The sequence below is a fragment of the Python bivittatus genome, unplaced genomic scaffold, assembly GCF_059951505.1.
Source record: "Python bivittatus isolate LINGU-HERP-01145 unplaced genomic scaffold, Pbiv_v1 ctg000700_np1212, whole genome shotgun sequence".
NCBI lineage: Eukaryota > Metazoa > Chordata > Lepidosauria > Squamata > Pythonidae > Python > Python bivittatus.
The window spans coordinates 85,631,446-85,645,981 of record NW_028277098.1 but is presented as its reverse complement, the minus strand read 5'-3'; the positions used below and the strand labels follow the sequence as shown (position 1 = coordinate 85,645,981).

The 14,536-nt window shown below is 38.4% G+C and overlaps 1 protein-coding gene across 1 annotated transcript; it reads left to right on the top strand.

The window, feature by feature from the left end:
- Nucleotides 1–5,999: 5,999 nt before the first annotated feature.
- Nucleotides 6,000–8,645, top strand: LOC103062652 (potassium voltage-gated channel subfamily B member 1). The gene has a single exon (XM_025173815.2). It carries the CDS (start codon nucleotides 6,014–6,016, stop codon nucleotides 8,030–8,032), a length of 2,019 nt encoding a protein of 672 aa, XP_025029583.2. The 5' UTR covers nucleotides 6,000–6,013; the 3' UTR covers nucleotides 8,033–8,645.
- Nucleotides 8,646–14,536: the final 5,891 nt, after the last annotated feature.

Genomic DNA, 14,536 nt, shown 5'->3' with positions numbered 1-14,536 from the left:
AATCTAGAGTATCTTCTACTGAAGTCAGTGGGATTCATTTTTCAGCAGACAAGCATAGGCATATGCCATAGGGTGATGGTGTTTTATGTTGTTACAAGGACAAGCTTAAAATCTTATGTACGTGTACTTGAGAGTAAGCCCAAAGAAATGCATTAAGATTTACTTCTGAATGAATGCACATGTAGAATTCTTCTCTGATTGAAACCTCCTGGAACCATTTTGGAGTGATATAAGGGATAGAAATATTTTATCTAAAGCATAGATCTTAGTTCAACATCCTTTTGAGTTCTGGGCTTGGAATTGTGAGTGTTCTTGGAAAAAGTATGTATAAACAGGGAAAAGGTATTGGAAAATGCAATAAAGATTACAAGGATTTCAAACACAAGGCTTCTGAAAAATAATCCGTGATGGATGAACTGTGGACAAGATAACAGTTTCCAAATGTGCAAAAAGTAGCTATAAACATCAGGGTTTTACTCAACTACTGTCTGAAAGTAGGGTCAAAAGTTGAACTAATGGGTTGAAGGTAGTTCTGAAGGATCAGTATTTTCCATGTTGAAAAAAGGTAGTAATAGGGAGGTCAGTGTTGTATTTTACAGAGGACAATCTTCTCTTTAAAAGTGTCCCCAATTTGTAGAGCTATCAAATGAAACTGCTATTTTAAGGCTTCTTCCATTTGGCGGACTGTCCTGTCCATGACTGGCTTAAAAAGAGTAAGGAATTAACTGGACACCTGCACAACAGATTGAAGATGTTTATAGTTCACTTGGACATACTTTATATAATGTAACTCTGTTACTGTTATAATAATTATAATATTTATAGCTTTCCACATATAACCATTTCCACATATAATAATAAATTGTTGGTTGTCCAAGAAAGATGCTTTGACCTGCCCTAGATGCCAGCCAGCTAAATCTGCAAGCAGCCGCTTTAATTTCTCACAGTGCCTTGGATTAATATACCTATATTAATCCAAAGCATTGTATAAAATTATGATTATTGTTGTTTAGTCGTTAAGTCGTGTCCGACTCTTCGTGACCCCATGAACCATATTGCGCCAGGCCTTCCTGTCCTTCACTGCCTCCCTGAGTTTGCTCAATTTCATGCTCATTGCTTCAGTGATGCTATCTAACCATCTCATCCTCTGCCGTCCTCTTCTCCTTTTGCCTTCAATCTTTCCCAGCATCAGGGTCTTCTCCAAAGAGATCTCTCTTCGCATTAGGTGACCAAAGTATCTGAGCTTGAGCTTCATTATCAATCCTTCCAATGAGCAATCAGGGTTGATTTCCTTTAAGTTTGACTGGTTTGACCTCCTAGCAGTCCAGGGGACTCTCAAGAGTCTTCTCCAGCACCACAGTTCAAAGGCATCAATTCTTCGGCGCTCAGCCTTCTTTATGGTCCAGCTCTCACAGCCATACATTACTACTGGAAAAACCATAGCTTTGACTATGCGGATCTTTGTCGGCAAGGTGACATCTCTGCTTTTTAATATGCTATCTAGGCTTGCCATAGCTTTCCTCCCAAGGAGCAAGCGTCTTTTAATTTCATGGCTGCAGTCTCCATCTGCGGTGATCTTGGAGCCCAAATAAATGAAGTCTGTTACTGCTTCCATTTCTACCCCTTCTATTTGCCAGGAATTGATGGGTCCAGATGCCATGATCTTAGTTTTTTTAATGTTGAGTTTCAAGCCAGCTTTTGCACTCTCCTCTTTCACCCTCATCAAGAGGCTCTTTAGTTCTTCTTCACTTTCTGCCATTAGGGTGGTATCGTCCGCATGTCTGAGGTTGTTGATGATTCTCCCTGCAATCTTAATTCCGGCTTGTGATTCTTCCAGCCTGGCATTTCTCATGATGTACTCTGCATATAGGTTAAATAAGCAGGGTGACAGTATACAGCCTTGTCGTACTCCTTTCCCTATTTTGAACCAATCGGTTGCTCCATGACCGGTTCTAACTGTTGCTTCTTGGCCCACATACAAATTTCTCAGGAGACAGGTAAGGTGGTCTGGTACTCCCATCTCTTTAAGAATTTGCCACAGTTTGTTGTGATCCACACAATCAAAGGCTTTTGCATAGTCAATGAAGCAGAAGTAGATATTTTTCTGGAACTCTCGTGCTTTCTCCATGATCCAGCGAATGTTGGCGATTTGATCTCTAGTTCCTCTGCCTCTTCGAAACCCAGCTTGTACATCCGGTAGTTCTCGGTTCATGTATTGCTGAAGCCTAGCTTGTAGGATTTTGAGCATAACCTTGCTAGCATGTGAAATGAGTGCAATTGTGTGATAGTTTGAGCATTCTTTGGCATTGCCCTTCTTTGGAATTGGAACATAAACTGACCTTTTCCAATCCCGTGGCCACTGTTGCATTTTCCAAACTTGCTGGCATATTGAGTGCAGCACTTTAACACCATCATCTTTTAGTATTTTAAATAACTCAGCTGGAATACTGTCATCTGTATTAGCAATGCTTCCTAAGGCCCACTTGACTTCACTCTCTAGGATGTCTGGCTCAAGGTCAGTGAAAATTATGATAATGGTTACCAAATTCTTTAAATTGCCAGATAATCCTAAGGCTCATTAAAAGTCCATTTGCCTATGGCCCCCTCAGACCTAGAAGTCAACCCTCCCAAGATGTTATCTATTGTCAAGAGTAGAACCAGGCCACTAACTATTCCTAAAATGTTTATGTGTAAGATTTACAAAGCTGCAATATGCTATGGCTGTCATAGCTGGACTGCAAAAATTTGGATGGCCTGTAGAGTTTGCTGCTATATAATGGGCATCCAGAATTTTGCAGCCCAGATATGGTAGCCCAACCATATACCAACCATCTAGCCAGTGCTAGGATGATGATAAACTACCAAATGATGAACAAGAAAGACCTAAGTACCTTCTTGTGATTCTAGATAAACAGATCTAGTAACATTTGAACTCTGAAATCCTGTAGAACAGGGTTCCTCAGCCTTGGCAACTTTAAGATGGGTGGTCTTCAACTCCCAGAATTCCCCAGCACCCGTCTTAAAGTTGCCAAGGTTGAGGAACCCTGCTGTAGAAACTTTATCAACCTCAGATCAGCCACTGCATTTCTGCTAGCAGCAAAAATAATTATAACTTGAAGCTGAAATGCTTCTCTCCTTCATTTTTGAAGAAGGAAAACTCCATAAGACAAAATGTGACAATAAAGTTAAGTTTTTCCCATTCTCCTTGGGGAAAAATATCAATTACTTCCCTGCACATTCAAGAAAGAAAGGCTTCTTTGGTCATCAGACTAATAATTTTTTGCTTAATTACTTTTAGCTGAATTCATGCTGTCTTGGCATGTGGCTGATTGAACCAAACTATCTGAAAGGCACCAAACACCACATTCAGTACTTAACATTTTGTAAGGAAAGAGATGAGGAGATATTTTACCTACAGTACTAAAGCAGGCCTTTAGAAGTGCTATTTTTTGGTGTTATGATTACAAAAGCAACAGTCACCTTCACAGCAGTTGAATCTTCTTCACAGCATACTGTCTCTGATAAGTTCTTGGGGACTGGATAAGGGCTAATATTTTTGGCAATGAACTAGAAAACTATCTGAGGTTAAACTACAAAATCCATGCTACATTTGGACAGATGAACCATAATGACCTTCTGCTGACCAACCGCATAATGGGAAAACATGCTGAGCGCTGCATCACACACTTAATAAGATTGATCTTGACAATACAAACAGTGTTACTTAAACAATATCAACAACACTACTGAACCAGTATAAAGGCAAAAACCTGGGGTGCTTTAAATCATCCTCTTTAATATTATCATGGGTTTGGTGTCTTCAGTGTCTGATCATTTAAGAGGCTTCTGTTGATACTTAACTATATTTATTCTAGTTATCATAGAATATTATCATGGGTTTGATGTCTTCAGTGTCTGATCATTTAAGAGGCTTCTGTTGATACTTAACTATATTTATTCTACAGCAGAGAGGCTGAATTTAAAATGATTTCCCTCTAAGAAGTGAGAGTAGACAGGAAAAAAAAAATGGTAAAGAGAAATCCTGTGCAATACCCAAGCATCTCATCTTGTCAACCTAGACTTTCAAACTGAAACCAGTCCTACCACTAATAAATATGTATGTGAAACACACTTACATATCCAAGGGTATAGATCAGTGTTTCTTAACCTTGGCAAGTTTAAGACAGTGGATTTCAACTCCCAGAATTCCCCAGAATGGGGAATTCTGGGAGTTGAAGTCCACCCATCTTAAACTTGCCAAGGTTGAGAAACACTAGTATAGATGCTCTACCAGTATAGATGCAATTGCACTCCAAAGAGAGGGCAGGGCAATGCCAAAATATTAATATTAATTGCATTCAGAATTATTAATTTAAATTGTCCCTAAGATAAGAAAGCCCATTTCTTGTAAGCCACCCAGATTCTACTGGAGTGGGCAGCTATAATACATTTAAATAAATAATGAGCCCATTTCTCCCATCTGCTTATGTTTGATCTCTCTCACACACACAGACTTTTTTCACACACTGAAACTCACAAGTACAGATATATACACACATTCCCATTCTCATTATCCAACAGGAGCAGCAAAAAAGAAAAAAAAAGATGAAGGGAAGAGAAGAGAAGAGAAAGAGGAACAAAACTAGATGGAGATGAGGCAAGGGGAAGAGGGAAGAAAACTGGGCTGAGAAGGAAAGAAAAGAAATAAATTCTCTTTAGGAGTTTAAAAAAGTAAACATTTACTAGACAAGTAACAGCGATGAGAATCACTCTTCCCGAGGAGATTTCGGCAGCCGTTTTCAACTCCTGACTATTGACTGTTTTCCAGCCCTATCTTATAACTAGAAATTATAAGACAACCCACCCCAATTCACCAGTAATTATTTGGAGAAAGGAAAAATCTAAGAAGGAAAGACAAGAGCCTTATTTACCCTTATGTGGTAGTGGAGATACATTCTTATCCTGACAAGGGAAAGGGCGTTCTTAGTAGCCACGCCCAAATTATGAAATAAATTGTCTCCCTCTTGCCTAATTCCACTGCTTAGTGAAAACTGTTCCAGCCAGCTTTTATCTGACTAGGCAGTTGATGTATGATGTGCTGGGCCTTAGCGTTGGGCTTTTATTGTGTTTTGTATATTATTTTGTATTGATGTTTTATTAGATGACTGATACTTTACATCACACTGTTTTATTATCTGCTTCCAATATTTTTGAAAGACGTAAGCCATTTGAGTGGAACATAAATCCCTGGAGAGAGACGTACACAGTAACTGTACAGTAAGGAATTGGTATTGAACATACCATTCAATTTTGAAGCAAACTTGGCCTTGTTATAAGAAAAAGTACTTTTTTAGACCTTAATGTTGTGAAAATATTCTTACGAGGCTGCCTTGCGATGAAAACTGAGGAACTAGAGCCATCCCCAAGGAAAGAAAGTAGGGATATAGCTGCTTGATCAGCATGCAGCTAACCTTATCTCATCTCAAAAGCTAAGTAGGATCAGGCATGGTTGGTATTTAGATGGGAAGAAGTCTGGGCATCAAGAACTGTAGGGATGAAAGAAGTCAGTACAACCCCTGCTCAGTTTAGGATTATTTATTTATGTATTTACTTATTTATTTAGAAAATGTATATCGCTGCCCTTCTTAAATAAGTAACTCTGGATGGCTAACAACCAATAGACAAGAGAAAACAATATAAAGCTGCTATAAGCAAAACAAAAAACCAATTTAAAAAGATCATTATGCAATGACCAAGGGACTACATAACTAACTTACAACACAAGAACACACATATTGAGTTCCACTAACATCCTGGCCCTAATACTGGGTGAAATGCCAGGTCTTCACAGTCTTCTTACCACATTTCATGGACATATCCTTATTTTATATATTTACATGAAGCCAATGTTATTGAGAAAATATAAGAAACTTAAGATGCTAAGTATTTAATTTCTTTGTGGCACTGACTACTTTTCTTGTTTGTTTTGCAGATTTTGGCCATTATTTCCATCATGTTCATTGTGCTTTCTACAATTGCCTTGTCTCTAAACACTCTTCCTGAGCTTCAGGGCACAGATGAGTATGGACATTCTACAGATAACCCTCAGTTAGCCCATGTGGAGGCAGTGTGCATTGCATGGTTTACAATGGAATATCTCTTGCGGTTCCTCTCTTCTCCTAAGAAATGGAAATTTTTCAAAGGACCGCTGAATGCCATTGACTTGTTAGCAATCTTGCCCTATTATGTCACCATCTTCCTCACAGAATCCAACAAAAGTGTACTTCAGTTCCAAAATGTGCGGAGGGTAGTCCAGATATTTCGTATCATGAGGATACTCCGTATTCTAAAGCTGGCCAGGCATTCAACTGGTTTGCAGTCTCTGGGATTTACGTTGAGGAGAAGCTACAATGAGCTTGGATTACTTATTTTGTTTTTGGCCATGGGCATTATGATCTTTTCAAGCTTAGTGTTTTTTGCAGAAAAAGATGAAGATGATACAAAATTCAAGAGCATCCCAGCATCTTTCTGGTGGGCAACAATAACTATGACAACTGTTGGCTATGGAGACATCTACCCTAAGACCCTCTTAGGTAAGATTGTTGGTGGGTTATGCTGTATTGCTGGGGTCTTAGTGATTGCCCTTCCAATCCCAATCATTGTAAATAACTTTTCAGAGTTCTACAAAGAACAGAAGAGGCAGGAAAAAGCCATTAAGCGTAGGGAAGCCCTTGAAAGAGCAAAAAGGAATGGGAGCATTGTGTCCATGAATATGAAGGATGCTTTTGCACGTAGTATAGAACTAATGGACATAGTTGTTGAGAAGAAGGGAGAAAATGCAGGCAAAAAGGATAAAGTTCAGGACAATCATTTATCCCCCAGCAAATGGAAATGGGCCAAAAGATCACTGTCTGAAACTAGCTCCAACAAATCTTTGGAGACAAAGGAACAAGGGTCACCGGAAAAAGCTAGGTCTTCTTCCAGTCCTCAGCATCTGAATGTTCAACAGCTGGAAGACATGTACAATAAAATGGCAAAAGCTCAGTCACAGCCAAACCTCAATTTAAAGGAGACAAGTCAACCCAGCAACCAAAAAGAAGAACTAGAAATGGAGGCCATTCCTGGCCCAATGGTCCCTTTGCTGACTACTCGGGCCGATGGAATAATTGACATGAGAAGCATGTCAAGCATTGACAGTTACATAAGCTGTGTGACGGAATTTCCTGAAGCTGGGAGATATTCCCATAGTCCACTAACTACACTGACAGGCAAAGGTGGGAAATATCCACTTCAGGATCCCTATAGACTGGAAGGAAGTGGGGCCAAATTCATGGAAATAAAACCAAATGTGGAAAGTGGCCATTGCTCTACCTTTTTCATAGAGAGCCCCAAAAGTTCAATAAAACTCATTAATCCTCTAAAACTCAGATCTCTAAAGGTTAATTTTATGGAAGAGGATGCTGTAGGGTCAACGGCTTCAAATGTCCTAAGAATATACCCAGACACCATCAAGAATAGGGGAGCTACAGGTGCTGCTACAGATAGTTCTGGACATTCTGATCGGTCTCTAATGAGTCCAGAAACTTCTGTTTATACTACTGCAAGTGCTAGAACCCCTACAAAGTCACCTGAGAAGCAGACACCAATTGTTCTTAACTTCCATGATGCTGGCATTCATAAATTTATTGATGCTGATACAGATGATGAAGGTCAGTTGCTCTATGACTCAAGCCCACCAAAAACCTCTTCAGGACACACAAGCCCCAAATACAGCACTTCTCATGGAGGCTATTTAAGGCAACGAGATAATGTTTGTAGAACAGAGAAGGACCACTTAGCAACTGCTGCTTTGTCCTCCTCACCCAAGCTTTTAGGGCAAAATTGCCTTTATTCCATGGAAAGTATCACTGGAAGAACCCATGGTAACCAAGAAACTATCAAATTAGATAATCATATTTCACCTGAGGTTCACATATTACCAGGTGGAGGAGGAGGAGGAGGACACGGTAACACACATGATCAAAATATCTGATCAGTGCTGCAGAATGTTGGTTAACAACTGACAGGAATGCCTTTACACTCAACACACAAAGAAGAGATTCTGCATGGCATGAACCTTTGACTGAACAAGCCACCTGTTTTGTAAAAATCAGAAGGATGTCTTGAAATGGGGTTAAGGATAATACCTCCTCTGGATCTACTCAAAATTCTTACTCCAACCACTCTACAGTCATGAAGTAAAATGAAGTTTGTGCACATCTTGATCATAAATTGATCTCCTTTCAACTTCCTTTATAGAAGCCAGTGTGACCAATTCTTCCACTCATTTACTCCTTTAACATAGACCTCTTTTATGGCAATACCAGTATCTGACCTGCATTATCATCTTAAAGCGATCTAGACATCCATAGTCAAATACTGGAACAAATTGTAGATGTGATCAGAAATGCAACCCTTTATGCTTAAAGGTAACTATTCCAAACATCCCCATCCATGCCTTTTTCTCTGATGGATACAAGGTCTGAAGACAACAGGGCTCGGGTAGGCTTATGATTAAATCACAAATGCAGTGAATTGAGAAATAAACTTTTAAACATTTCTCTGTGTATTTCTAAATGCATTGAAATCTATTTTTTTATTTTAAAAAAATCAGCAGGGTGAGTTGCACCACTTGTACTAAATCCAAAATATCCCTTCAAAGTTATATGTAAAAAAAAAAAAAAGTGACTTTGCTAAAAGTCATACAAAATCTGAGATCAGGGATGCAGTTTTTAACTTGGGATTAGGAAGATAGTTTTCAAACTTAAATATGGTAAGATGTTTAAAAGAGATTTTCATACTTTTTTATGAATGGATGTTTTTATGTATTCTTGAAAATAAATAAATCAGGTGGATCTAATCTTTTGTGTGTTGGAGAAGGGTATCCTTGGAAGGTATTACCCAAACCTCAATAGTTGGGAAACTGAGGAACAGCGGGGGGAAAAAATCAAGCCAGAAATGGCAGCCTGAAACCAAGAGTCTGTATTAGCTTTGACAACAATTCCAGCACAAAAGAAATTAAAGTAATATTGGAAAGATATTCCATTTCTTCTCCCTGAATTATTTGCACATCATTGAGAGGGGAGGGGAAGTGAGTTACACCCAACCTGTTCACTAAGCAACAAGTTTATTTCTACCACATTTTGCACTTAAATAGTGTAGAATGCAAAAATATGCAAGTTATAAATACATAAATATGCAAAAAAAAGTTATTTCCAAGCAATGATCCTCCTGCCATCTGGATGGTATAGATCAGGATAGGCACTTCTGGAATTTCACAGTGGGAAGGAGGGTGTAAATGTCAAGAGAATCAAGGCCATGATCTTAACACATTTCAGCCACTTTATTTTGAAATGGGCCATTTCTGACTAAAACATGAACAGCTACACCAGCTTGGATTTATTCCTCCTATTTCCTTTTATTTTGCTGGTATTAAAAAGCACTTTATGTTAATGTCATGACTGATTTTGACAAAGATGGAATCAAGAACAGAGAATGTATTTTTAAAACACTAGCACTTTAAAACACTCTCCTGATTTGTGCCTCGTCACATCTGTGATTTGTTACCCACCTGGTAACAAGCTGCACGATAACTGTGATGATAACACATAATGTTTGTCCTTTGTTACTGTAATATATTATAACACTAAGATACATGCACACCTATAAAATCTTTGAAAGCTTGACTTCTTTTTTGTAGAATATACAGGGGACAAAGTGATGTGGACTCTAGCCAGTCTAAACAGTGGACGCCTTAATTCATGGCCCTTCAGCACTGACCAACGAGCACATAGGAAAGGGTAGCTCAAAGTCAACGTGATCGAAAGCTCAGAACAGCCTAGTTCAAAGAAGTATCGAGGGACAGGAGATCATCGTTTTATTCTTCTATTTCATTCCCTAAGAAAAGGCTTACGAAGATGCATTCAACGTGCCTATGTCAGTAAAAGCTTTTTAACATAAGCTATTGTTAAAAAGGAAGAAAGGCCCTGGGAAAAAAGTTTTTGTACCAGATTTTCACTGTTTGGGGACATTATAAGTAGAGTGCACTGCACTGACCTGTCATGAGCAATTACATACAAATAACTGGACTTGGCAAACTGAAATGGATCTCTGTAAATAGTGCACTGCATCCATGAAAACAGCTACCCATCACTTTGATATAACTCTTTTGTCAAATCAGTATTTTTCTGGTGTCAAATAGCTGTTGGTCTTGAGTGTAATTCTTGTCAGTTCAAGCTGTACTGTCCTTCCACTTCTAATGCACACACCATGCACAGATAAAAGCAATAAGCACATGTTTATCTTAGAAACTGTTATGGGTTGTAACAATCCTTTGCACACGATTCTACATAAGTGTGGACATTTTTCACATTTGCTCAATTATCCAGTTACCTAGGAAGCCCTTCCAATATTACTGTATCCATTCACTTCAAGTTGCCAGTAAAGTAAACTGAACAGTTTTAGCCAGTAGAAGTGGTTTAAGTTCATTCCATGCAAGCAAAGTAAACAGAAAGGGACACCTGCTTACAAAAATACCAAGAAAGCAGCATTCTGGAAAGTCATGGATAGTTATCAGCTATCTGTAGGGTGAATTCAAGATCCTGTAACTAATATAAAAGTATTTGGGAGACCTGAATTGTCAGTAACAACAATAATGCAGCAAATAAACTTTGCATGCAATATTGCAGAGATAGTCTTTGATACAATTACTGTGTTCCAATAACTCACAGATCTTACTGGTTGATAAATGTGTTTGAGACTAGATTCTACAGGTTATTATTTTAAGGGCAAAAAGAAATTACATTGGCAAAAGTAATGTGAAACTAAAGGATACTTTAAATTTCATTAACATTCAGGTTAATAATTAGCCAAATGGTGGGGCTTGATGCAGAAAACCAGTCTAGATGTAACCTCCCTCAACATAATGGCCTGCTGATCTGCTGGGATTAAAGCTCCACTGGCCGCTATCTGGGAATTCTGGGCCTTCTGATCCCAACATGTCTGAAATGCGCCAGGTTGGGGAAGGCTGACATGTGTTGAAATAAAACAGGCAAAGAAACCAACCATAAAGCATCTGCTTTAAAGAGGAAATAGGCAGTCATAAGATTAAAAAAATAAGATATGTTCATACATATATGATTTTGTGTAAGATATATTATTAGATCACCTTCCCCAACTGTTTGCCTCCAGATGTTTAAAGCTACAACTTCCAAGATTCCTAGCCAGAATGGGTGGCAGATTATAGAAAATTGCTCTGAGGAAGCATGATATGTGGAGCTTTTTGGTTTCTTTTAATAAATATCAAAATCTTAATAGTCCTCTTCATGTTTGTTCCATAGTTATTTCCTTTTTGTAACTTGGGATTCCCAGCTTGTCTTTTCTTTGCATGTGTGCTTAAATTTCACACCAATTAGAGTAAAAAGAAGCAAGTTGGTTATGTATACCCCAAATCCCCACACTAGTTTATGTTACAAGTTTGTCATGTCCATTGTCAGCACAAATGGTAAACAAAACACAAAAAATTAAATAAATTTGAAAAATCAGGGAAATATTTTTGATTTCAAAGAATAAATTAATAGGAAGTTCTGTGTGATATATTTTAAAACTGATTCTTTTGTGTAAAAACCTTTCAATGAAATTACATTTTTCATATCAAGAAAGCAAATGCATGTAAACATAACCATTTAGAGAAATTATCTAGCAGTTCAAAACTAAACATTTGAAGCTTGAAGGACAATCAGTAACAGTATTTAAAAACAACCTAGAAAATCAACTGGTGCAACTCTCCTTGTACCCAAAAGCCTCTTTTTTGCCTTGCATTGGCAAACAAGACACAATCTTTCATATATTTAACCATTTATTGGGTCACTTTTGACAGTTTGGTTCAAAAGTATCACAAAATGTGTCTCTTCGAGCGTGCATGGACAAAGTCCTATGGTTTTCTGATAGGGATTAATTAAAACCAAACCTACAATATGCTCCAAAAACTCTGCATTTCTTTTGTGTTTGTGAAAGGGTAATCTTATTCCTGTTTTGTTTCCAATGGTGAAGCGTGTGTGTCCAAGGCAAGCCCCACTGACATGACTGGGAATGGCACAAATCACAGTGATGGTCTTGTACAGACTGGCCATTCATTTCAGTGGAACTTGCGCTGGAAACTCGGTGAATTATGGTCCTGTGTCTAACTTTAACTGACAGTTAATTGTATATACAACATGAGCGTAGACATGTGAACACTGGGAAATGTATTCTGCATTGAAAAGCGTTTGAGATCAAAAGTGGAATTGCAAAGAAGTCTGTATTCATGATTAAAAAAACAGGACTTTGAAAAACTGCAGCACAACTTTCATAGGCTTTTAAATGATAACTCTCTACCATTAGTAGGTGCATAGTCAACTCTATTGCTAATACTGCCCAGGTTGATTTCCATCAGCAGGAGGAGAGAAGAGGTAAAAGGAACAAAAATTCATTGCGGTAGAGCTCTTACTGTGGTTTTCAAGCTCAGCGCTAAAAAAAAAAAAAAGCAAGCAGAAGTCTCATATGGCATATCACTTGCAAAATTGTACCATCTCAACCTATCATTGATAGGCTCAGAGCTTTTAATTAGAATTGGGTAGATCCCAAGTTCAAAAACCCAAGTTCCAGTCCTCTAGTCATTCAGTAATTTGAGGCCAATCACTCTTTCTCTCAAACTAACCTGGCTGACAGTAAAATTGTTGTGACAATAAAATGGAGGAGAACCATGTACACCAGCTTGAACACATTGGGGAAAAAGGTGAAACACAAGTTTAAGATTCTAATTTAACTCCCCCCATGCTATGCTAATTGATTTGTTACAGAACTGTATGTAGATGGCCATTCAAATGTTCATTTCTCTGAAATGATTGCAGTCAGCTCTAGGATTCAGTGGGAACTTGGCAAACAGCTCTCTGCTGAGCCTTCTCCTCCCTCAGTTGATCCTGGTGGACCTACCTCAGCAAAGTATGGCTGAACATACCTGCCATTTAAATTTTTCATTGTGCCCTGACACAGTGTCATTCTTGGGAATTCTTAGAAACTAAGGTGGCAGCCCTCCGTAAACTACATTTTGAATTTACCACAGTGTCTCAAAGTAGTGGCATTGTGGGAAAACTAAAATGGCAGCTAAATCCAGCCCCCAGGAGTTTATTGGACTATTAGAGGTGGGGATTAAAACAGAGTCCAAAACAGGCATCAGTGATAGAATGTATTAAGTTGTTGGAGTTCCAGTGATTGCTGGATGTTAATGATAGCTCTGGAAATGATGCAGCCAAGATATATGCCATTGGAACTTCGCATCTCTTAGCTAGAAAGCTGAAGGCATGGGTAGGAAAAAGAGAATCCAGCTTAAGAGCTGGAAAAAGTGGCATGAAAGTGGAATACTTTTCTTGGAAATGGACCATTAGTTGGTATGGCAAGAAGTTGATAGGCTTTCCTTAATCCAATAGATTTGAATAGCAGGGAGAGGGGAGCATTAAGTAATCTCTTGAAGTTTGATCAACTATATATTTAATTATGCATCCTGTATCAAATAAACCAGAAAATGAATTACTGTTTCTTCAACAGTATGGCCTCATGCCTCTTGCCAGTCCAGCTTTTTATTGCTTTTTACAGAGCTGAAATCAATGTCTTAGTTATATGGACTGAAGAAATGGCTGCAGACTTCGCAGTTACAGGGAGGCGAAGTTCTAGCTTTTTGCTTTTGCTTTTCTGTGCTATGAGAAAAAGCAACTGTATTTGTGAGTGTGGTAGATTTCTCAGTGCCTTTTCTAAGCACATTTCAGGAAAACGAAGAGTAACATAGCCAATTTGGTGAATATCTACATTTTTGAAAGGCTGAAGAATCAGTTACTGCAGGAAGAGTAAAAGATGACCCCCACAGAGTACAGGTTTCCTCTCCAAAGAGACTATGTGGCAGAAGGCCCAAAGAAAATGCATTTTTCCTGCATCTAACACGTTGCATGTAATCCAGTGTGACTTGTTTCCTTAGCTGCTATTGCTAAAAATGGAAGCACTTTCTTCCGTATCCAGCTAACAAGGTTCAATATTTCTAAGCAAAACAGTATTCTGTTTTGTTTTGTTTTTTCAAATGTAAGGAATTGATACTATTTGTACCGATTATTGTGTATTTATGTCTTGGCAGAACAATAATTGGTATTAACGTATGATTTATAGCAGGGTATTCAGGCTCATGTGGCTGGCACTAAAGTCACACCTTTCCACCTGATACGCTTGATGGGATATTTGGTCCGTGGGACTATCTTCCAAAGCACCCATACCATATTGTTAACAATAAGTTGCCAAATAAAGCAACAATCATAATGTCCATTCTGGGACATGGCTACTGTATATGCACTGTATATGGCAGAGGGTGAATTCACAAACTTGTTATTACCCAACGGGCTGGCTGTATTTTGGCTTTTCTCCATTGCTAAGGCTTACATAATTTAGGACGTTACATTTGCTTCCACAGCTGCTG